This window comes from Salmo salar, chromosome 15 (genome assembly GCF_965601325.2).
Source record: "Salmo salar chromosome 15, fSalSal1, whole genome shotgun sequence".
Classification (NCBI taxonomy): domain Eukaryota; kingdom Metazoa; phylum Chordata; class Actinopteri; order Salmoniformes; family Salmonidae; genus Salmo; species Salmo salar.
The window spans coordinates 36,780,180-36,806,041 of record NC_138305.1 but is presented as its reverse complement, the minus strand read 5'-3'; the positions used below and the strand labels follow the sequence as shown (position 1 = coordinate 36,806,041).

The following is a 25,862-nucleotide window of genomic DNA, read 5'->3' as shown; positions in this document are numbered from 1 at the left end:
ACTTGATTGAACAAAACATGCATGTATTGTATAACATAATGTTCTAGGTGTGTCATCTGATGAAGATCATCAAAGGTTAGTGCTGCATTTAGCTGTCTTCTGGGTTTTTGTGACATTATATGCTAGCTTGAAAAATGGGTGTCTGATTATTTCTGGCTTGGTACTCTGCTGACATAATCTAATGTTTTGCTTTCGCTGTAAAGCCTTTTTGAAATCGGACAGTGTGGTTAGATAAAGGAGAGTCTTGTCTTAAAATGCTGTGAAATAGTCATATGTTTGAAAAATTTAAGTTTTTGTATTTTTGAGGAATTTGTAATTCGCGCCACGCCTATCATTGGATATTGGAGCAGGTGTTCCGCTAGCGGAACGTCTAGATGTAAGAGGTTAAACACTTTTTTGGTTACTACATGATTCCATAGTTTTGATGTCTTCAATATTATTCCACAATGTAGAAAATTGTAAAAAATAATGAAAAACCCTTGAATGAGTAGGTGTGTCCAAACTGTTGACTGGTACTGTGTGTGTGTGTGTGTGTATATATATATATATTTTTTTTTATCATCTTATATATACACAAGTACTATCAACAACAAAAGATGGCCAAAATGTGTTACAAGGGATACGTGGAATAAGTTTAGAGGGTGTAATACAAGTCAATGTAATATTATCAATCTACAATTTCTGTTCTTAACCCTGGGCAACATGGGCCTGGGAGGCTCACATGGAGATTGCCATCTACAGTATTTTCCACTTAATACTTCTTGTATTCCCCCCCAAAAAATATTTTTGGTACACACACTGCCTATAGGAAGTGCCCCTGGATTTCTTTACATTTTATTGTGTTACAAATTGGGATTAAAATTGTTTTAATGATCTTTTTTTGGCAACAATATACACCAAAAACTCTAATGTCAAAGTGGAATATATATTTTTATTAGATAAGTATTCACCGAGTCAATACACGTTAGAAACACCTGTGGCAGTGATTATAGCTGTGAGTCTTCTTAGGTAAGTCTCATAAGAGCTTTGCACACCTGTATTGTGCAATATTTTCCCATTATTCTTTTCAAAAGTCTTCAAGCTCTGTCAAGATGTTGGGGGATCATGGCTAGACAGCAATTTTCAAGTCTTGCCGTAGATTTTCAAGCATATTTATGTCAAAACTGTAACTTGGCCACTCAGGGACATTCACTGTCTTTTTGATAAGCAACTCCCGTGTATATTTGGCTTTGTGTTGTAGGTTATTCTCCTTCTGAAAGCTGAATCCCTCTCCCAGTGTCTGTTGTAAAGTAGACTGAAGCAGGTTTTCCTTTAGGATTTTCAGTGATGTGTGGTGTTGGATTTGCCCCAAACATAACACCTTGCATTTAGGCCAAAAAGTGTATTCCTATGCAGTGTTTTTCAGCAGTATTACTTTAGTGTCTTGTTGCATACATATGCATGTTTTGGAATATTTTGTATTCTTATTTTCACTCTGTCATTTTAGGTAATTATTGTGGAGTCACTACAATGTTGTTCATCTATCCTCAGGTTTCTCCCATCACAGACATTGAACTGTCACCAATGGACTCATGGGGACATCCCTAAGTTTCCTTCCTGTCCTGCAGTTCAGAAGGATGACTGCATAATTGATGTGTCTGGTTGGTTTAATACATCATCCACAGCATAATTATTAATTTGACTAAGCTTAAAGATATCATCCATATATTGATTTGCTGTTACCCATCTACCAATCACTGCCTATCATTATGAGGCTTTCAAAAAGCTCCCTGGTTTTCGTAGTTGAATTTGTGCTTGAAATTCAATACTTGACTGAGGGACCTTAAATATGTTATATGTATGGGGGACAGAGGAAGAGGTCGTCATTCAAAAAACATGTCAACCTTAATAGGGACCCGTTTCAGAAAGCTGGGCGTATGACGGACGTCACTACTTCACAGGAAGCATTTGAACATTTGCATCAAAATGCATTTTTTTGTTGTTGCAATAATGCCATCTTGAACATGTGAACTTTGATGTGCCTTAATAACAAAACTTGTACGTCATCTGTTAAACCGAATAAAAATGGTACAATTACAAGCCTAGTTGGTTGAGCCACGGAAAAGGACTGGAACCTAGTCATGATTGGCTGAGATAATGGATGGGCATGCCAAGAGATCTGCTCTGATTGGTCTGCCATACCTCAGGCTTCTGTCTATAACACGAGCTGCTCAGTATGTAGATCATCCTTGCTACTGTGGTAAAATAAAACAAAAGACAGCCGTGGAGAACTGCAAAAGTGTTGATACTGCACTCAACAACACCGCCGCCCCGGCTGGCTCGCTAGCTAGCTACGTGTATGATCTACGCAGTACACAGGAGGCTGCTGAGGGGAGGACAGCTCATAATAATGGCCGGAACGATAAAATATTGATAAAATAGTCTTTCAGCATCAGCACAGCTGGTTGGACGACTAGAGGATGGTATGGTGCTGGTGGAAAGATATGGCTGGCAACATCACCTGACTCCGTACTTCAGACCGCTGCCAGCAATTCAGGTAAATATCATTTGTATTGCATGAGTTTATCCTCATCTAAACTTAGGTGAATTGATGTTATTCATGGTTGTAATGCCCTATATTTGTCTATTTTTCTGTTTTACAGCTTATTACTTCACAGAGTCTATATCATTTATTATGTGATGTGTTTAGCCAAATATTACTTCTGAACCCATTTAGACTTGCCTAAACAAAGGGGGTCAATAATTATAGCATTTTTATTCATTTAAAACATTTGTAGAATTGTATTTTCCCTTTGACTGAGAATTTTGTGTAGATCAATCCCACTTTGAAACACAATAAAATGTGAAAATAAAGTTCAAAGTGGTATAGACTTTCTTATAGAAACTGTAAATGCGCTGTAATTTAAGCTTAAAAAAATGTTCTGACTCATGGCATTTCTTTTTTAAAATTGCAGGAAATGTGCTTGAAAACTACACAACTTTCTCCCCAATGCCAAGAAGTGTGCCTTTAAGATGTTCCTTCCCAGGGCATGAGACTTGTTTTTTCAGGCCATGCACTACCGAAGTCATAGTAAAACTCCTTGTACGCTATGTTATTTCACTGGAGTTATGAGGGGTCCCAGATGAATTTGCTATCACAACAGGGTCCCCGGACCCAAAAAGTTGAGAACCCCTGGACTAGGGGATTTGATCATCACTGCACTGCATTGTCTACTGTCTAGCTTAAGCCTACTATGTTTATGATTGTTAATGTTTTAACCATTTATTTAAGAGGACCACAACGGAAATACTTTTTCAAAATAAGATTGTCATTACATTATCGACATGTGGTTGTATTATCTTTTGAATTGTCAAATAAATCTATCTATAACAAGTCAAACTGACAAAGGGCAGGGTGGCATCCAGGTCACACATTCTTATCTGTAATTAAAGTATCAGTAAGACAATGAAAAGGAGCTTAACGTGTTACTCTTCAGTGTGAATTCACTTTGAATGTATCCAGCCTTATGGTACCAGAGCTTCCAGGAGCATTCAAACTCCTCCAACAAGAAGCCTAAACCTTTTGAAGTTCACATTGAGTTCACATTCTGTTGTATTTTATTTCCAATCATGCTACTCATGAGTCGTGCACTACTTTGGCTGGGGATTGCCAGAGACCTCTCGATATGATCACGACACTTACAGTGCCTTCATACACCTTGAATTATTCCACTTTGTTGTGTTACAGCCTGAATTCAAAATGGACAACAACAAAAAACACCCACCTAAACACAACACCCCATACTGGACAAAGTGAAAACATGTTTTTAGAAATAGTAGCAAATGTATTGAAAATTAAATTCAAAAATACCTTATTTACATAAGTATTCACACTCCTGATTCAATACATTAGAATCACCTTTGGCAGAGATTAGGCTACAGCTGTGAGTCTTTCTGGGTAAGTCTAAGTGCTTTGCACACCGGGATTGTACAATATTTGCACATTATTCTTTAAAAAAAGTATTCTAACTCTGTCAAGTTGGTTGTTGATCATTGCTAGACAACCATTTTCAAGTCTTGCCATAGATTTTAAAGCCCGATTTAAATCAAAATTGTAACTAGGCCACTCATGAACGTTCAATGTCGTCTTGGTAAGCAACTTGTGTATATTTGGTCTTGTGTTTTAGGTTATTGTCCTGCTGAAAGGTGAATGTCTCCCAGTGTCTGTTGGAAAGTAGACAGAATCAGATTTCCCTCTAGGAAAAGCATATCCATAACATGATGCAGCCACCACCATGCTTGCTGATATGAAGAGTGGTACTCCGTGATGCGTTGGATTTGCCCCAAACATAACGCTTTATAAAGTTCCTTACTTTGCCACATTTTTTTGCAGTTTTACTTTAGTGCCGTATTGCAAATAGGATGTATGTTTTGAAGACTTTTATTCTGTACAGGCGTCTTCTTTTCACTCAGTCATTTAAGTCATTATTGTGGATTCACTACAATGTTGTTGATCCATCCTCAGTTCTATCACAACCATCAAACTCTAACTGTTTTCAAGTCACCATTGGCCTCATTGTGAAATCCCTGAGCGGTTTCCTTCCTCTCCGGCATCTGAGTTAGGAAGGACTCCTGTATCTTTGTAGTGCCTGGGTGTATTAATACACCATCCAAAGTGTAATTATGAACGTCACCATGCTCAAAGGGATTTTTAATGTTTGCTTTTTTTATTTTAGCCATCTACCAATATGTGCCATTCTTCGCGAGGCATTGGAAAACCTCCCTGGTCTTTGTGGTCGAATTGGTGTTTAAATTATTTGACACTGAGTGTACAAAGCATTAAGGATACCATCGTAATATTGAGTTGCACCCCACCTTTTTGACCACAGAACAGCCTCAATTCGTTGGGTCATGGACTACACAAGGTGTCGAAAGCGTTCCACAGGGATGTCGGCCCATGTTGACTGCAATGCTTCCCACAGCTGTGTCAAGTTGGCTGGATGTCCTTTGGGTGGAGGACCCATCTTCATACACATGGGAAATTGTTGAGCGTGAAAAACCCAGCAACGTTGCAGCTCTTGACACACTTAAACCAGTGCGCCTGGCACCTACTACCATACCCCATTCAAATGCACTGAAATCTTTTGTCTTGCCCATTCACCCTCTGAATGGCACAAATACACAATCCATGTCTCAGTTGTCTCAAGGCTTAAAAATCCTTCTTTAACCGGTCTCTTCTTCATCTACACTGATTGAAGTGGATTTAACAAGTGACAATAATAAGAGATCATAGCTTTCATCTGAATTGACCTGGTCAGTCTGTGATAGAAAGAGCAGGTGTTCTTAATGTTTTGAATGACTCAGTGTGTGTGAGGTACAGAGAACTGGTTGTCATTTAAAAAAATCATGTTAAAACACTATTATTACACAAAGTCCATGCAACTTATGTGACTTGTTGAGCACATTTTCACTCCTGAACGTATTTTGTCTTGCCGTAACAAAGGAGTTGAATACTTATTGATTCAAGACATTTCAGCTTCTCATTTTTCATTAATTACTACAAATTTCTAAAAACATAATTCCACTTTGACATTATGGGGTATTGTGTGTAGGCCAGTGACAAAATCTAAATGTAATCAATAACACAACAAAAAGTCAAGGGGTGTGAATACTTTCTGAAGGAACTGTAGGTGCCGGTAAGATATGCATTGTGATTGTCATGATTCTATATGTATTGCGATTCGATACTGTGATTTTATTGCGATTTAATGTTCCAAAACATATTGCTCACTATATGTCTGCTGCAGAGAGACATGACAGAGGATGAAAAAAAATTGCTTTGATCAGTCATGGAAATGTGCTGAAATCATGTTGGCTCACTATTTAAAAAGAAGATGGAGAACAAGCTATAGGATGGATAATATGAGTTAATACCTAACAATAACAACGAATAATAATAAATCATATTTTAACAAATCTATACTTTTAGTCAAAGTATCGGTATAATATTGTCTCAAATAATATTACGATATGTAACTGTATCAATCCCCCCCCATCACTATGAGCTATCATCATCATCATCATCATATTGGCATAAATCGTAGCCCATCTTCCATTTCCATAATTTAGGCCTACTCAAAACGTTTGAGCAACTCGCATGGATCTCAACTAAGGATTCCACACACTCAAAAGGAACCTTTACTAGGACCCAGTCTGTGCAGTCTGTCCTTTGTCAACTAAACCCTAAGACAACATCCCCCTACGGCCAGTCCCTCGAGAGCTACACAGACAGCACAAATCTCGTTCCCACAATCTTCTCTTTTCAGGCGTACAGTAATCTCTCTGCTATGTGATGTCATCCCGACACAGATACACCACTGATTATTCAATGTGCACATACCACACAAAGCCTTTGTAGTGCACTACTTTTGACCAGGGCACATAGGGTAGCGCACTATATTAGGGAATAGGGTACCATTTGGGACTCAACAGAGACACTCCACAGCCACCAGACAATGAATAGAGAGGAAGCCTCGGTGGTGTCACGGTCTGAAGACACTCAGATAGCAAGTCAGAGAGGCACTGAGAACCAGGAGTTGCCATTTCCCAAGAGCCCATCCATCTTATCTAGCCAACGAGAACATGGAAAACACTTTGAGACAATGACTGGAGCCAAATGGAACTGGCAGGAAAACAGTGGTGGCCTCTCTCTCTCTCTCTCACACACAGATAGCTTGAACCACATTAGGCCCAAGCAGACACACACACTCTCTGAGTCCCAAATGGCACCCTATTCCCTATATAGTGTACAAAACTATGGGCCCTGGTCAAAAGTAGTGCACTATAGTATGTAGGGAATAGGGTGCCATTTGGGATCCAGCCAGAGTCTGGAGGCCCCAAGCTGCTTATCCCACTGTGTCTCTTAAAAGTACTAGTTAAGTTTCAGCATCGGTACAGGAGGAATAGCAACACAGGGGAGACGCAGGATTAGTAAAAGCTATACATGATCCATGGCCATAGAGTATAAAATAACTATCTCCAAAGTAATGACTCAGGACGTCGGGTTTGAAATGAAAGCTTCTATTAGTTCACGTTACATTTAACAACTTTAGATTCTACAAAACAATAAAAGAAAGTTGCTAGCGAAAGTCGGGATAATCACTTGTCACTTGTACATAACTGCCGCGTTCTTTCTCTACTTCCTGTCGCAAGGCATTCTGGAACTTGCAGTCAAAAGCATAATCCAATACAACAAAAATATGTATGTAGTTCTCTCAATCTCCAACACATAAATTCGAATACAATTACATATGTAAACAACTCTAAAGAAAATTAATTGAGCTGTATCTAAAGATATTAACTTAAACATTAACTCTGTAACCCATTAAAGTTACAACATAGAGACAGTGAATTATTGATGCTGCAGCTAAATTCTGATTTAAAATAATAACAGTGAATGCTGAATGCTCATCCCATTGGTGAGGCAAAATGTCCCACTATTCCATCTATAGAACAGAGAACCATAATGTTTCTGCGTATAAAAATTGCCAAAAAATGGCCCTCAATGACAACAGAAAAAAAACAAAAGAAACAGACTGTAGTCTATAATATTTGCTTTTATGTCACAGGGTTGGGACTAGGGAGAGTGCCGGTTTAATATGGGTCAAAGTTTCCCTCTCCGTTTCCTCCTAGGTTCCTGACTTTCTAGGGAGTTTTTCCTAGCCACCGTGCTTCTACATCTGCATTGCTTGCTGATTGGGCTTTAAGGCTGGGTTTCTGTATAGCCCTTTGTGACATCAACTGATGTAAAAAGGGCTTTATAAATAAATGTGATCTCTATTACGGAGTAAGAGAGAGCATAACTCCATTCCTTAAGGAGGCCTTGGGTTGAGTTTTCAAAGGTCAGAAACACCTGATCTATAGTACTGGCACCAGGGACGAGGTATGTCACTATGGTTACACTGACTATCTAGCTTAATGATGGGCTGGGTTCATTTGCATCTATGTTGCCGGCTAAATCACTTAAGGCATGAAGTTATGCAATCAGGCCAAGTTCACAGCGGAGACATGGAGGGAGAAAAATGTATGAATGAACTGAAGATTCGAGCCCACTCGCAAAACTCAACAGTGTGATGTGATAAAAGACCCATGCCAAGTATGCCTGTCATAGACAGTAGAGGCTCAGTCAGTACAGAGGCTCACCTCAGCCATTTGGTCTGGAAAGGGAAGAAATAAAACATTCCATGATGGTGTCATCCTTCATATCAGATCAATAGAAACAGCTCACGGCACATAATTTCCACTACATAGCCTACCTACTATAGAACCTAGTTTGTTGTTCTGTGTGCTAATAGCAAAATGAGAGAAAAACATAAAACTACTAGCCTTTTACAGCCAAAGCTCAAACCTCCATTGCGCTCCCATTTACAACCCTGATCATACACAACAAAGCTGGTTTGGTGGGGTTTTGAATAGAGTTCGACCGATTAATCGGCATGGCCAATTAATTAGGGCCGATTACCAATTGTTGTGAAAACTTGAAAACAGCCTTTTTGGACGCAGATTATGGCCGATTACATTGCAATCCACAAGGAGACTGCGTGGCAGGCTGACCACCTGTTACGCGAGTGCAGTATCAAAAGGACCTTGTGGCTGCAAGGAGCCAAGATAAGTTGCTAGCTAGCATTAAACTTATCTTATAAAAAAACAATCTTCACATAATCACTAGCTAACTACACATGGTTGATGATATTACTAGGTTAACTAGCTTGTCCTGGGTTGCATATAATCAAAGCGGTGCCTGTTAATTTATCATCGAACTACAGCCTATTTCACCTTTGCCAAACGGGTGATGATTTAACTAAAGCACATTCACGAAAAAAGCACAAACGTTGCACAAATGTACCTAACCATAAACATCAATGCCTTCCTTAAAATCAATACACAGAAGTATATATTTTTTTAAACCTGCATATTTAGTTAAAAGAAATGCATGTTAGCAGGCAATATTAACTAGGGAAATTGTGTCACTTCTCTTGCGTTCAGTGTAAGCAGAGTCAGAGTATATGCAGCAGTTTTGGCTGCCTGGCTCGTTGCGAACTGTGTGAAGACCATTTCTTTCTAACAAAGGCCGTAATTAATTTGCCAGAATTGTACATAATTATGACAGCAATATTTAGACTTAGGGTTGCCACCCATTCTATAAAATACGGAACGGTTCCATATTTCACTGAAAGAATAAACTTTTTGTTTTTGAAATTATAGTTTCTGGATTTGACCATATTAATGACCAAGGGCTCGTATTTCTGTGTGTTTATTATAATTAAGTCTATGATTTGATAGAGCAGTCTGACAGAGGTGGTAGGCAGCAGCAGGCTCATAAGCATTCATTCAAACAGCACTTTACTGCGTTTGCCAGCAGCTCTTAGCAATGTTTGAAGCACAGCGCTGTTTATGACTTCAAGCCTATGAACTCCCGAGATTAGGTTGACAATACTAAAGTGCCTATAAGAACATTCAATAGTCAAAAGGTATATGAAATACAAATGGTAGAGAGAGAAATAGTCGACGCGTCATAATTCCTACAATAACCACAACCTAAAACTTGACTGTGAATATTGAAGACTCATGTTAAAAGGAACCACCAGCTTTCATATGTTCTCATGTTCTGAGCAAGGAACGTAAACGTTAGCATTTTTACATGGCAGAAATCCAGACAGCTGATGTTAAGAAAGAACTGCAAAATCTGGATCCCTAGAAATCAGCTGGGCTAGACAATCTGGACCCTCTCTTTCTAAAATTATCCGCCAAAATTGTTGCAACCCTTATTACTAGACTATTCAACCTCTCTTTCGTATCGTCTGAGATCCACAAAGATTGGCAAGCTGCCACGGTCATCCCCCTCTTCAAAAGGGAAGACACTCTAGACCCAAACTGTTAGACCTATATCCATCCTGCCCTGCCTTTCTAAACTCTTCGAAAGCCAAGTTAATAAACAGATCACCGACCATTTTGAATCCCACCGTACCTTCTCCACTATGCAATCTAGTTTCCGAGCTGGTCATGGGTGCACCTCAGCTACGCTCAAGGTCCTAAACGGTATCATAACCGCCATCGATAAAAGACAGTACTGTGCAACCGTCTTCATTGACCTGGCCATGGCTTTCGACTCTGTCAATCACTGTATTCTTATCGGCAGACTCAATAGCCTTGGCTTCTCAAATGACTGCCTCGCCTGGTTCACCAACTATTTCTCAGATAGAGTTCAGTGTATCAAATCAGAGGGCCTGTTATCCGGACCTCTGGCAGTCTCTCTATGGGGGTGCCACAGGGTTCAATTCCTCGGGCCGACTCTTTTCTCTGTATATATCAATGATTTCGCTCTTGCTGCTGGTGATTCTCTGATCCATCTCTACGCAGACGACACCATTCTGTATACATCTGGCCCTTCTTTGGACACTTTGCTAACAAACGAGCTTCAACGCTATACAACACTCCTTCCGTGGCCTCCAACTGCTTTTAAATGCTAGTAAAACTAAGTGCATGCTCTTCAACCGATTGCTGTCTGCACCCTCCCGCCCGACTAGCGTCACTACTCTGGACGGTTCTGACTTAGAATACGTGGACAACTACAAATATCTAGGTGTCTGGTTAGACTGTAAACTCTCCTTCCAGACTCACATTAAGCATCTCCAATCCAAAATTAAATCTAGACTCGGCTTCCTATTTCGCAACAAAGCCTCCTTCACTCATGCCGCCAAACATACTCTTGTAAAACTGACTATCCTACCGATCCTTGACTTCGGCGATGTCATTTACAAAATAGCCCCCAACACTCTACTCAGCAAACTGGATGTTGTCTATCACAGCGCCATCCATTTTGTCACCAAAGCTCCATATACTACCCACCATTGCGACCTGTTTGCTCTCGTTGGCTGGCCCTCACTACATATCCGTCGCCAAACCCACTGGCTCCAGGTCATCTATACGTCTTTGCTAGGTAAAGCCCCGCCTTATCTCAGCTCACCGGTCACCATAGCAACACCCACCCATAGCACGCGCTCCAGCAGGTATATTGCACTGATCATCCCCAAAGCCAACACTTCCTTTGGCCGCCTTTCCTTCCAGTTCTCTGCTGCCAATGACTGGAATGAATTGCAAAAATCACTGAAGCTGGAGACATATCTCCCTCTCTAATTTTAAGCATCAGCTGTCTGAGCAGCTTACCGATCACTGTACCTGTACACAGCCAATCTGTAAATAGCACACCCAACTACCTCATCCCCATATTATTACTTACCCTCTTGCTCATCATCATATGCACATCTATCACTCCAGTATTAATGCTAAAATTGTAATTATTTCACCTCTAGGGCCTATTTATTGCCTACCTCCCTACTCTTCTACTTTTGCACAAACTGTACATAGATTTTCTATTTGTATTTTATGTTATTGACTGTACGTTTGTTTATGTGTAACTCTGTGTTGTTGTTGTTTTTGTCGCACTGCTTTGCTTTATCTTGGCCAGGTCGCAGTTGTAAATGAGAACTTGTTCTCAACTGTCCTACCTGGTTAAATAAAGGTGAAATAAAAAATATTGCACTTTTACTTTCTTCTCCAACACTGTGTTTTTGCATTATTTAAACCAAATTGAACATGTTTCATTATTTATTTGAGATTAAATTGATTGTATTTATGTATTATATTAAGTAAAAATAAGTGTTAATTGTTCATTCAGTATTGTTGTAATTTCCATTATTACAAATATATATATAAAAATGCCGATGCCTTTTTTTTGTTCTCCAATAATCGGTGTTGAAAAATCATAATCGGTCGACCTGTAGTTTTGAATGTGTGTGAATATACAACAAGAGACAGAGGTGTCAGATGCAGCACCTGGGGGAGCAGAGTCTGGGGAGCAGAGTCTGGGGAGCAGAGTCTGGGGAGCCTACACACCTCATACAGTGTAAGGTGACACTCCTCAGTCCTCATCACACTGAACAGAGACTTTAGTCTTCTCACTGGGTCATGACTAAATCAGCTCACATTCCACTAATTCCAAAAGGCACACGGGTGAGCCAATGAGGTCTGGATGGAATCCACCATAGAGTATCATACCCCTCAGAAACACGATCTTTGCAGTTCCCATTCCGTCATCACTGGCACCCACATACACACTGGTGGTTAGGCAACCTATTCCCATAGGGCCCCTGGTCAATAGTAGTGTACTATTTAGGAAATAGGCTGCCATTTGGGAGTTAACCAGTGTCTGATGAAAGGGTTACAATAACCCTCGTCCCATGGTGACACGGAGGGCAGCAGTCAAATAAGAAACCAGTGAGATTGCACTTTACAGCTTTAAAAACCTTGTGTTTTATAGTCATTGAATCCAAATGGCCTTTATATAATTGTATTGCTGCTGCACATCAATAATGGTCCAATAATATGGAGGAATTTGCATTGTTAAAGCTTGACCCACAGTGGTTATAACAGAAAAGAAAAGGGGATATTTAGCCTGCTGTATCCTACAAGCAATAGCTATACACTGGGTAAAAGTAGACCTTTCCAGTGGTCTTCAAATGTTTTTTAAGAAAGGTGAAACCGACAGTGCATGAGCCAGGTAGTAAAGTGAATATTTCCTGAAAGGACTTTGAACGCCCTCAACTTTTACCAGCAGGATGTCAACACAGGTGCAACGCCTCTGTCACAAAGAGCAGCAACACCGTGACCGATAGCAATTCACACTCTCATAAAAATAAAACAGGGATGGAAATGACCAAAGATCAAAGTCCCTCAAAAAACGGAGACAAATCATTTTCTGTTGGCAACGCCTGCAGACAGTGGGATCAATGGGAAAATGGTGAACTTGGCACCTCTAGTTCTTTCCATCAATTGTCTGTCTGGTCTGTCAGACACAGAACAGCATAGCCTATTGCACACACTGAATTCTCATGTAACCATGTAACATTTTTGATTTAGGACATTACTCATCTGAGAACACAGGCATGCAATCCATAACGAGAGCACACGTACCTGTGTGTCTATATGAAAACTCCTGTTTATTTTTTAAGCAATATGTAGGCTAGATGCAGGCCCATGCTTCAATTGGTTACTCAGTTGAATCTCTTGCCACACAGAACAGGTACTGCCTGTGTGTTTGGGTGAGAAGAAAACGAATGAGCTACAAAACCGGAACATTTCGGTCAGGATACAAGGGTTCCATCAATCCTCATGCAATTGCGTTGATGGTGCATAATTGTTAGGATTATATTGTAATGGAACCATTCGTTGGAACGGTTATAAAACAACCGACTGGAATCGCATTATCTGATCTGATGTACGCAGCAGTGCATGCTCTGCAGCTGGGAAATGACAACTCTAGAGCGGTGTAATGAACCTTCAGTGATACCCACACACTGTTCTGTCTCGGAGCGTGTCAAATATGGAGTTGTCCAGCTAAATGTTGAACTCATTAACGTTACCAGTTTCCAATGTTTTCTACAAGGGAGTATTTCTTTGAGCGAAAATCGGAACAAAAGTCTACATTCCAGGATGCTGTGTTTACGGTTTTCCCTAAGGAAGAATACATGTGATGGCAATCGTCTCCTGCGTTTTGACAGCCTCCATTGGCATCAATGTAGCCTGCTAATGTTAGCCTACCAGCTAGCGAACATAACTCCCGTGTACAACTTGCTACCACTATTTAAAAAGCTTTCAACAATTGCATTGAATTTAGTTTGTAAGGGGGGGGGGAATGCTCGCAGACATTACCTACCTCGTATCCTCTTCAACCAGGGCAGCCCGACACTTGTTTATAAAAGTGGAAGTTTCCCCAATAGACTGCCGGGTGTAGATCCAACCTCCGATCTCCCCTTCCTGCAGCAACCTCCGACTCGCTCACAAGTCCAAGGAATTGGCCATGACGTCACTTGACACTACAGGACAGTTGTACACGTTTAGATTATATGAATCCCATTATCTTTTCAAACTGTCAACGCAGCCATGTGGTTCAATAGCCACAGAGCCAGACTTATTTCTAAGCAATTATCCCACTACAGGGTTCTGAAAAATGCAGACAGCATAACTTGGGCATCATATATTTTTGAGTGACCCAGTAACATTAAAGTCCCCTTCCCTAAAGAAGTCATCCAATACCAGATTGAAAGCTGATAGCTGCAGGGTGAGTGCATCACATTAGAGAATCACCTGAGAGGAGGCCAGAGCTACATCTGCTTCATGTTTCTGTACACACAGACAATGGTGCCTCCTAATGTGTGCATTCTGCCCTGAGAACATGTTGGCTCCTCACTGGTGCGTCCCTATAAAATCTCCTTTCTCCTGAAGTGTGCACATAAATTAAAACCATAGGATTGCAGAAGCATGGGCTATTGGGAGCTTCCACCATGTTTCTTATACCACTCATTTCATTTCAAGGACAAGGGAAGTGAACAAGACAAGTGCTTACTTTGGGAGGAAAGACAAAGCACAAATATCACACTCCACACCTGGTGAGGTGAGCAAGTTCATTGGCTACCTTGCATCATGTACATATGAAAAGGCAATTTCAGGCTGTGCTGGAGGAAATGTGTTTTTGTTTGTCTATTCACTAGCCAACTGGGGCAAGCCCTCATGAAAAACAAGGCTAGCTGTGCAAACACCATCATAGGCCTATCCTCCATGGAAACTATGATGACTGGTTGTGTGGCAGAATGGGTTTGGATGCACTTGACATTTCAGGGGACAATAGATACTGTCCGTCACATCACAGAGGACAAGTGTGAGGGTGCATTGATCCAACTTAAGCTTGTAAAATATTTACACATTGTCCATGACCATAACCGCAGTGAAGGCATCTAGGTTATTCTCTCCTGGTCAGCGTCCCAAATGGCACCCTATTCCCTATATAGTGCACTATTTTTGACCAGAGCTCTGGTCAAAAGTAGTGCACTAACTACATGGGGCTCTGGTCAAAGTAGTGCACTACATAGGAAGCAGGGTGCCATTTGGGATACACTCTTGGTTTTAAAACACCCATCAAGATAGAGCGTGGGAATGAATGCAAAGCTTCTATGAACTCAAAAAGCGGCACATACCTAGAAATGGAGAGGAAAGCCTCATTCTGCTGTTTTAACATACTTCTTCACATACAGTATCTTTAAGATCAATGTGATTAAAACAAATAATTAACGCCTCTGGATATACATGGAGCTTACTTTGAGCTAGGGTTATATAAAATAAAAGCTTTTTAGAAAAGAAAGATCTATAAACCTGCTGTGGTCTGTCGTGCACACACCCAATAAATATACAGTGTACAAAACATTAAGAACATTGGGTTCCTAATATTGGGTTGCACCTCTACCTTTTGCACTCAGAACAGCCTCAATTCTGTAGGGTATGGTCTCTACAAGGTGTCGAAAGCGTTCCACAGGCATGCTGGCCCATGTTGACTCCAATGCTTCCCACAGTAGTGTCGAGTTGGGTGGTGGACCATTCTTGATACAGTGGAAACGGTTGTGTGAAAAACCCAGCAGCGTTGTCGTTTGTGACACACTAAAACCCGTGCGCCTGATACCATACCCTGTTCAAAAGGCACTTAAATATGTTGTCTTGCCCATTCAGAGGTTGAATGGCACACATACACAATCCATGTATCAATGCTTAAAAATCCTTTAACCTGTCTCCTCCCCTTTATCTACACTGATTAAGGTGGATTTAACAATTGACATCAATAAGGGATCCTAGCTTTCACCTGGTCAGTCTGTCACTTGGTGTATATCCCTGTATAAAATGTCAAGACCCAATCATCCCTAGATAATGATCGAACAAATAACTGCTATTATGATCTAACAATGGAGGACAGGCAGCTCTCTGGAGGACCTACTTTACATCCCATCCACCCCAGCAACTAGGCACAAATGCATTACTATAACAAGACATATTGAACCTGGGATGACATCTCATGAATTCTATAACAGTAACTGTCAAATATTTTACTAGGGAAAAGGTGCACCCAACTCAGAATGTTTTATGCAGAGGAAAAACACTGACATACAGTATGTTATAAAAACTAAGGCAAGTGATGTGCTCATATCTGTGTTTAATGCTCAAGATCCATCCCCTCTGGCAGTAGAGATTTAACAAGCACTGGCTAAACAATTAATTTTACCTTAATTTAACTAGGCAAGTCAGTTAAGAACAAATTCTTATTTTCAATGACGGCCTAGGAACAGTGGGTTAACTGCCTTGTTCAGGGACAGATCGACAGATTTTTACCTTGTCAGCTCAGGGATTCGATCTTGCAACCTTTCGGTTACTAGTCCAACACTCTAACCTGCCGCCCCATTAATGAGAGGTATGGATATAAATTACAAATAACCGCAAGTTCAGTCTCAGTCGAAAGCATAAACACAATGCGAGAGCAGCACAACAGTATATTCTGCACAGATCCTACCGAAAAATAATATTTATGAAGAAAACATAACTAACCTATGGATGATGATCTTCATGTAGAGCACGGCATCAAAAACAGTCAATTACAAAGGCAGCAAAAAAACTTCCAGAATATATACATGTTTTATTCAATACAAATTTAAAATGTTTTGTTGTCAATGGAAGGAATATGGCAGTTAAGAAATAATGGAGATGGAGAGTAATCCAGCAGTGTACAACCAGGCTTGGCCCCGGCAGCAGGCAGGCAGACCTCCATCCAGGCTTGGCCCCGGCAGCTGGAAGGCATACCTCTATCCAGGCTTGGCCCCGGCAGCAGGCAGGCAGACCTCCATCCATGCTTGGCCCCGGCAGCAGGCAGGCAGACCTCCATCCAGGCTTGGCCCCGGCAGCAGGCAGGCATACCTCCAAGGCTTGGCCAGGCAGCGGGAGACCCACCCGATAGATAGGACCATCATGTCAAAGTAAAAGAGGTAGGTAGGTAGCAGTGTCGGACTAGACAGTGCACCTCAGGGGCTGACAGGCAGGTTCTGAATCTCTACACCTTCCCCTGTATCCTCTTCTCCCACCTCCTGTTCTCCAGGGGAGCCTTTGGCTGAGCCCTGGCCCGCCTCCATCTCCTGTTGGGCTTGGATATTTAAGATGAGCTCCTTGATCTCTTCGCGTTTTGTCTTCATCCGTTGCTGCGGGAACCATTCCTCTAGGTTCACCGGGAGATGAAAGCTGGTAAGTGGATTCTGAATGAGGGGCCCAAAAATCATAATTATTTTGGATTCAGTCCGAAGTCCTATTTTCAAAGTGGTGCAAGGTTGAAATGAAGCTTCCAAATTAATAGTCTAAAGCCCTGGTTAAGGCAATTGCTCAATTGATTAACAACCACTGCAGGTAATTCAGTTAAATTCAATATACAGTGCATTCGAAAAGTATTCAGACCCCTTCGCTTTTTCCACATTTAGTTACGTAACAGCCTTTTTTTTTTTTTATTAGTCTGATCGATCTACACACAATACCCCATAATGACAAAGCGAAAACAGGTTTTTAGAAATGTTTGATAATGTTTAAAAAAAAAAATAATAATAAAAAAAAAAAACTTATTTACATACGTATTCAGACCCTTTGCGATGAGCTCAATTTCGAGTCTCAGGTGCATCCTGTTTCCATTGATCATCCATGAGAAGTTTCTACAACTTGGGAGTGCACCTGTGGTAAATTCAACTGATTGGACATGATATGGAAAGGCACACACCTGTCTATATAAGGTCCCAAAGTTGACAGTGCATGTCAGAGCAAAAACCAAGCCAGAAGGTCGAAGGAATTGTCCATAGAGCTCCAAGACAGGATTGTGTCAAGGCACAGATCTGAAGAAAGGTACAAAAACATTTCTGCAGAATTGAAGGTCCCCAAGAACACAGTGGCCTCCATCATTCTTAAATGGAAGAAGTTTGGAACCACCAAGACTCTTCCTAGAGCTGGATGCACAGCCAAACTGAGCAATCAGGGGAGACGAGCCTTGGTCAGGGAGGTGACCAAGAACCCAATGGTCACTTTGACAGAGCTCCAGAGTTCCACTGTGGAGATGGGAGAACGTTCCAGAAGGACAACCATCTATGCAGCACTCCACCAATCAGGCCTTTATGGAAGTGGCCAGATGGAAGCTTCTCCTCAGTAAAAGGCACATGAGAGCCTGCTTGGAGTTTGCCAAGACACCTAAAGGACTCTCAGACCATGAGAAACAAGATTCTCTGATCTGATGAAACCAAGATTTAACTATTTGGCCTGAATGCCAAGCGTCACATCTGGAAGAAACCTGGCACCATCCCTACAGTGAAACATGGTGGTGGCAGCATCATGCTGTGGGGATGTTTTTCAGCAGCAGGGACTGGGAGACAAGTCAGGATCGAGGGAAAGATGAATAGAGCAAAGTACACAGAGATCCTTGATGAAAACCTGCTCCAGAACGCTCAGGACCTCAGACTGGGGCGAAGGTTAACCTTCCAGCAGGACAATGATCCTAAGCAGACAATGCAGAAGTGGCTTCGGGACAAGTCTCTGAAAGTCCTTGAGTGGCCCAGCCAGTGCCCGGACTTGAACCTGATCGAACATCTCTGGAGACCTGAAAATTGCTTTGCAGCGACACTCCCCATCCAACATGACAGAGCTTGAGAGGATCTGCAGAGAAGAATGGGAGAAACTCCCCAAATACAGGTGTGCCAAGCTTGTAGCGTCATACCCAAGAAGACTCGAGGCTGTAACCGCTGCCAAAAGTGCTTCAATGTCTGAGTAAAGGGTCTGAAAATGTATGTAAATGTCCGTTTTTTATTTGTAATATATTTGCTAAAATAATGAAAACTGTTTTTGCTTTGTCATTATGGGTTATTGTGTTGATTGAGGGGGAAAAAAAAACAAATTTTATCAATTTTAGAATAAGTCTAACATAACAATGTGGAAAAAGTCAAGGGGTCTGAATACTTTCCAAATGCACTGTACAACTATTTATCCTACCAGGATCAATGGTAAGGTGAGTCTGCTACAAGTAATTGCGTCACTAAATACATTCTGAAAACATTAGCAATTTAAAATGACAACCAAAACACAGCAACACTGTGTTAATGGCCTCCATCCCATTATATGGCTCCAGGTGTCTCAATTGCAGTATACACTGTATTGGTGTGTGTGTGTGTGTGTGTACACTGGTTGTGTCGCTCCAGATTATACTCTCACCTCGAAGAAGCTCTCCACATACTGCAGAATGTAGACTCCACAGTCACTGAAGTTGTCCTGCTGAGGCACATGTGGGCTAGAACCCTTTGTCTGGTCCCTCCCAAAACTCCTCCGACTTCCTTTCCTCACCTCCCACTCCACCTCCAGGTACCTGCAGTTACACACACAAAATATATATGGCTTGGGAAGGTTTGCTTTTGTGTGCTAATTAGGCAAACTAAATCTACAATATTCAGAACAGTATTAAAGTATTGACTTACTCTCGTAATGTTTTAATTACAGAAGATCTCGGAGGGCCACGTAACGAGTCCATGATGAGAATACAAGGCCTGAGAAAACAAACAAATCCCTTAGAAAATGCCTAAAACATTGTAAATATTCATGGCCATTCACCTCAAATTACACTATCCACAAAGGTGTCAGAAGGAGAGCAATAGCATCCTCTACTGGCACAAGAATGGTAGAACATCCTCTCCTACTCACTGTTTACAGATGGTGTGTTTTGACGTCCACTCTAAGCTCTCAGGGGGTTCCAAGTCTTCAGCCAGTGCACCGTCCTCACTGCACTCATCCTAGACAAAAAAAAGAACTAAACAAAGTTACACAACATTCATTTAACTTAATCTGCAAATCATCAGATGTTATTTTACAGTAAACAAATTGACAACAAACTTTCCACATGCTTATAGGGAAGGACGTTCAACAAGCACAGCACTTACACAAATTACTGATTGGCTGAGAGAAATTGATAAAAAGATTGTGGGTGCTGTTTTGTTAGACTTCAGTGCGGCTATTGACATTATCGATCAGTCTGCTGCTGGAAATACGTATGTGTTATGGCTTAACACCCCCTGCTACAGTTGAAGTCGGAAGTTTACATATTCCAAACTAAATGTAATTAAAACTTGTTTTTCAACCACTCCACAAATTTCTTGTTAAACTATAGTTTTGGCAAGTCGGTTAGGACATCTACTTTGTGCATGACACAAGTAATTCTTCCAACAATTGTTTACACACAGATTATTTCACTGTATCACATTCCAGTGGGTCCGAAGTTTACATACACTAAGTTGACCGTGCCTTTTAAACAGCTTGGAAAATTCCAGAAAATGTCATGGCTTTAGAAGCTTCTGATAGGCTAAGTGACATCATTTGAGTCAATTGGAGGTGTACCTGTGGATGTACTTCAAGGCCTACCTTCAAACTCAGTGCCTCTTTGCTTGACATCATGGGAAAATCAAAAGAAAATCAGCCAAACATTGTAGACCTCCACAAGTCTGGTTTATCTTTGGGAGCAATCTCCAAATGCCTGAAGGTACCACGTTCATCTGTACAAACAATAGTACGCAAGTATGAACACCATGGACCCACGCAGATGTCATACTGCTCATCATGAGGCAGGAAAATATTGAAGCAACATCAAGACATCAGTCAGGAAGTTAAAGCTTGGTCGCAAATGGGTCTTCCAAATGGACAATGATCCAAAGCATACTTCCAAAGTTGTGACAAAATGGCTTAAGGACAACAAAGTCAAGGTATTGGAGTGGCCATCAAAGGCCTGATCTCAATCCTATAGAAAAGTTGTGGGCAGAACTGAAAAAGTGTGTGTGAGCAAGGAGGCCTACAAACCTGACTCAGGTACATCAGCTCTGTCAGGAGGAATGGGTCAAAATTCCCCCAACTTATTGTTGGAAGCTTGTGGAAGGCTACCCAAAACGTTTGACCCAAGTTAAACAATTTAAAGGCAATGCTACCAAATACTAATTGAGTATATGTAAACTTCTGACCCACTGGGACTGTGATGAAAGAAATAAAAGCTGAAATAAATCATTCTTTCTACTATTATTCTGGCATTTCACATTCTTAAAATAAAGTGGTTATCCTAACTGATCTAAAACAGGGAATTTATACTAGGATTAAATGTCAAATTGTGAAAAACTGAGAAATGTATTTGGCTAAGGTGTATGTAAACTTCCGACTTCAACTGTATATTGTGGATAAAGAGTTACCTGTCTAACAAAACACAGAGGGAGTTCTTTAAATGGAAGCCTCTACAACATAATCCGGAAATCTCCAAAGCAGCTGTCTAGGCCCCTTACTTTTTTCAATTTTTACTAATGACATGCCACTGGCATTGAGTAAAGCCAGCGTGTCCATGTATGCGGATGACTCCACACTGTACATGTCAGCTACTACAGCAACTGAAATGACTGCAACCCCCTAACAAAGAGCTGCAGTTAGTTTCAGAGTGGGTAGCAAGGAATAAGTTAGTCCTAAATATAAAAAAATATATGTAAGCATTGTATTTGGGACAAATCTTTCACTAAACCTCAAACTAAATATTGTAATAAATAATGTGGAAATTGAGCAAGTTGAGGTGACTAAACTGCTTGGAGTTACCCTGGATTGTAAACTGTCATGGTCAAAACGTATTGATACAACAGTAGCTAAGATGGGGAGAAGTAAGTCCATAATAAAGCGCTGCACTACCTTCTTAACAGCACTATCAACAAGGCAGGTCCTACAGGCCCTAGTTTTGTCGCACCTGGACTACTGTTCAGTCGTGTGGTCAGGTGCCACAAAAAAGGACTCAGGAAATTGCAATTGGCTCAGAACAGGGCAGCACGGCTGGCCCTTGGACGTACACAGAGAGCTAATATTAATAATATGTATGTCAATCTCTCCTGGCTCAAAGTGGAAGAGAGATTGACTTCATCAATACTTGTATTTATGAGAGGTGTCGACATGTTGAATGCACCGAGCTGTCTGTTTGAAATACAGGCGCACATCTCGGACACCATGCACACCCCACAAGACATCTCTTCACAGTCCCCAAGTCCAGAACAGACTATGGGAGGCGCACAGTACTACATAGAGTCATGACTACATGGAACTCTATACCACTTCAAGAAACTGATGCAAGCAGTAACATTTTATTTAAAACCGTGGGCACAGTGTGTTCTGAAATCTGTGAATGGGTTGTAATATTTTTGAAATTGTATAAACTGCCTTCATTTTGCTGGACCCCAGGAAGAGTAGCTGCTGCCTTGGCAGGAACTACTGGGGATCCATAATAAATACAAAATGTCACCAACAGAATAGCAAAATCCCCCATTACCTGACAGGAGCTTTGGTCATCAGAAAAGGTATCTGTGTCATCACCATTGCCACCTCCTGATCTGTAACACAAACTGATTCTGTGCAAGCCATCTGCAAAACATGATTAAAAGCCAGTGAGATAACTGACTCTTCATCCATCAATTTCCACACAGCTTCTAAGACATCAAAGTATATTTGCCATATGCACAGGATACAGTGTATTGTACACAGTGCAATGAAATGCTACTTCCAAGTAGAGACATTGTCTGTGGCTCACCTGTGTACTGTGGCTGAGCATTGACCAGCCCATTCACCCCGTCTAAAGAGGTCTTGGGAGGCACTTGGCCCCCATTGGGACAGGTGGATGCTCCCTTTGGCTGCTTGCTGTGAGAGTGTCCTTCCGAGGAGGCCTCTGTTGCACTGAGGGACAGCTTCTCTGAGGGGGCCAAGGGCTCACAGTAGTCTGGCTCTGGGGAGAGTGGCCGGCAGTGGTCAGGAGGCCTGCCCTGGGGGGCTGACTGTGTCTGTGCTAGCCCTGGGGCCTGGCACAAAGGGTTGGGCTCAAACTGAGGGCCCTGCATCCCTGGGAAGCAGATCACTGCCAAGTACCAGTGGGCTCTGAAACACAGAGAGAGCAATGGGTTTGGTTAAGAAAGAGAATTAGGTTTACCATCTGTGTCTTACATTGTATCTTATACTGATACAAAATAACAAATGTGTTTGCCTTCATCACTGCACGTCCGGATTTTAGCAATGAAGCCATTTATCTACTTCCCCAGTGTCAGTAACTCGTGGATACTATTTCTATATCTCCCTGTGCAGATTGAAGGGAGTTGCTAGCATGCTAGAAGATACCATAGACTTCCGTCATTGCACTAACACTACAGTGCATTCGGAAAGTATTCAGACCTCTTGACTTTGTTCACATTTTGAAACATTACAGCCTTATTCTAAAATGGATTAAAATTGTTTTCCCCCCATCAATCTACACATAATACCCCATAATGACTAAACAAAAACATTTTTTTTAGAAACGTTTGCAAATGTATACAAAAATAAATAATGAAATATCACATTTACATAAGTATTCAGACCCTTTACTCAGTACTTTGTTGAAGCACCTTTGGCAGCGATTTCAGCCTTCTTGGGTATGACACTACAAGCTTGGCATGCCTGTATTTGGGGAGCTTCTCCCATTCTTCTCTGCAGATCCTCTCAAGCTCTGTCAGGCTGGATGGGGAGCGTCGCTGCACAGAGATTTTCAGGTCTCTCCAGAGATGTTCGATCGGGTTGAAGTCTGGGCTCTGGCTGGGCCACTCAAGGACATTCACAGACTTGTCCCGAAGCCACTTATGCGTTGTCTTGGCTATGTGCTTAGGGTCGTTGTCCTGTTGGAAGGGAAACTGTCACCCCAGTCTGAAGTCCTGAGCGCTCTGGAGCAGGTTTTCATTAAGGATCTCTGTGTACTTTGCTCTATTCATCTTTGCCTCGATCCTGACTAGTCTCCTAGTCCCTGGAGCTTAAAGATCCCCACAGCATGATGCTGCCACCAGCATGCCTCACCGTAGGAATGGTGCAAGGTTTCCTCCAGATGTGACGCTTGGTATTCAGGCCAAAGAGTTCAATCTTGGTTTCATCAGACCACAGAATCTTGTTTCTCATAGTCTGAAAGTCCTTTAGGTGCCTTTTCGGCAAACTCCAAGCGGGCTGTCATGTGCCTTTTACTGAAGAGTGGCTTCCGTCTGGCCACTCTACCATAAAAGGCCTGATTGGTGGAGTGCTGCAGAGATCATTGTCCTTCTGGAAGGTTCTCCCATCTCCACAGAGGAACTCTGGAGCTCTATCAGAGTGACCATCGGGTTCTTGGTCACCCCCCTGACCAATCTCCTTCTCCCCCGATTGCTCAGTTTGGCCGGGCAGCCAGCTCGAGGAAGAGTCTTGGTGGTTCCAAACTTCTTCCATTTAAGAATGATGGAGGCCACTGTGTTCTTGGGGATCTTCAATGCTCCAGAAATATTCTGGTACCCTTCCCCAGATCTGTGCCTTGACACAATCCTGTCTCGGCGCTCTACGGACAATTCCCTCAACCTCATGGCTTGGTTGTTGCTCTGACATGCACTGTCAACTGTGGGACCTTATATAGACAGGTGTGTGCCTTTCCAAAACATGTCCAATCAGTTGAATTTACCACAGGTGCACTCCAAGTTGTAGAAACATCTCAAGGATGATCAATGGAAACAGGATGCACCTGAGCTCAATGTCAAGTCTCATAGCAAAGGGTCTGAACACTTACCTTATTTACATATGTTTTTTTTTTGTTGTTTTTTTTATATACTGTGTTTTTATTGAGGAGCACAAAGAAAGTACAAATAAAGTAAAGTAAAAGAACAACAAAAAAGATCTGGCAGTTACAGTGAACATCACATTAGTTACATTGACATCTTTGAATTAGACCATTTTCAAGTACGAAACCCATTTTTCCCAGTATTCCAGACCTCTCTCCTCTTGAGTTCAAAAAGCAAAGGTCATATGTTCTATGTGGTGTATTTCTTTTACAATGTCAATCCACTGATTTTGTCTATAGTATATTTCTATTACCATGTCTTCATTTCCCAAAACTGACTGTATGGGCATCTCTGTCAAAGTAGTCTCGATGTCTTTCCATTTGAATTCGTATTCTGAATTGCACCAACACAGAGGTCTCAATTGGGCTGACACATAATAATATTTTAGGTTTGGTAAGGCCACACCCCCACAGTTGTTTGGTAATTGTAATGTTGTATATCTAATTCTTGGTCTCTTACTGTTCCAGATAAACCTTGATATCCGTTTATCCCAATCTGTTGTTTTTTTATACATTTGCAAACATTTCTAAAAACCTATTTTCGCTTCGTCATTATGCGGTATTGTGTGTAGATACATTTTTTAAATCAATTTTAGAATAAGGCTGTAACATAACAAAATGTGGAAAGTCAAGGGGTCTGAATACTTTCCGAATGCAATGTAGCTAGCGTTGGCTTGTGAAACTACCTCCAACTTCCTCCATACTGGATGCAGAGACATAAAAATGGTATCCATGACTTCATTGCCAAAATCCCAAAGTATCCCTTTGAGACTTGAATGAAATTCCATGTGGATAGATTTTACTATTTAGGATGCACACTTATTTTAACCAGAACCCTATAAAGCGCACTACTTTTGTGAAGTGGTGCACTATATAAAATGTGTGCACTATGTAGGGAGTGGGGTGCCATTTGGGAAGCAGACAGTGATATTTAGAGAGACAGTAACTTACGACTCATTGATGGGAACAAAGATGAAGTCCTTTTGGAACAGGTCTACATGTCTGGTCCATGTCTTCACCCTGTTGTGCTTCCTCTTCTGCATCCTGATAAATAAAAATAACATGTTTCTTTGCTGGTTAAGTCGTTGGTATTTTGTTTTATGGACAATAATAGTCATTGTCGAAATGTAGAGAGGAAGACTGAGTGAGACCGAGAGGAAGGGCCGAGGCAGGCATCGAAACGCAGTAGCCAGCGGATTTGTGTGGTCCGGAGTCGGCAGAGCAATCAGTAAACCAGACTCCGGCACTTCAGCTTCTGTCCTGTCATAACTAA

At 41.4% G+C, this 25,862-nt stretch overlaps 2 protein-coding genes across 10 annotated transcripts in view; both read right to left on the bottom strand.

Annotated features, from left to right (window-relative positions):
* The window catches only part of LOC106571274 (unconventional myosin-VI), a 126,072-nt gene extending 112,048 nt beyond the window's left edge, over positions 1-14,024 (bottom strand). The window contains exon 1 of one of the 4 annotated variants that reach the window (XM_045695626.2): positions 13,754-14,024. The gene's annotated coding sequence lies outside the window, so the exon portion shown is untranslated. Of the gene's footprint in view, positions 1-13,011; positions 13,032-13,749 lie in introns of those variants that run through there. The other 3 variants (XM_082961709.1, XM_082961710.1, XM_082961711.1) reach the window with 3 other exon arrangements.
* A 2,508-nt stretch (positions 14,025-16,532) lies between these two features.
* LOC106571272 (sentrin-specific protease 6) overlaps positions 16,533-25,862 on the bottom strand; it is a 34,721-nt gene continuing 25,391 nt past the window's right edge. For 5 of the 6 annotated variants that reach the window (XM_014144119.3, XM_014144120.3, XM_014144124.3 and 2 more), the window contains 7 exons: positions 25,541-25,633; positions 22,523-22,863; positions 22,265-22,356; positions 19,630-19,718; positions 19,407-19,475; positions 19,147-19,297; positions 16,533-17,162 (listed from right to left, as the gene is read on the bottom strand). In XM_014144119.3, coding sequence (XP_013999594.1) covers positions 16,935-17,162; positions 19,147-19,297; positions 19,407-19,475; positions 19,630-19,718; positions 22,265-22,356; positions 22,523-22,863; positions 25,541-25,633 — 1,063 coding nt within the window. In that variant the 3' untranslated portion in view covers positions 16,533-16,934. Of the gene's footprint in view, positions 17,163-19,146; positions 19,298-19,406; positions 19,476-19,629; positions 19,719-20,343; positions 20,475-22,264; positions 22,357-22,522; positions 22,864-25,540; positions 25,634-25,862 lie in introns of those variants that run through there. The other variant, XR_014380609.1, reaches the window with a different exon arrangement.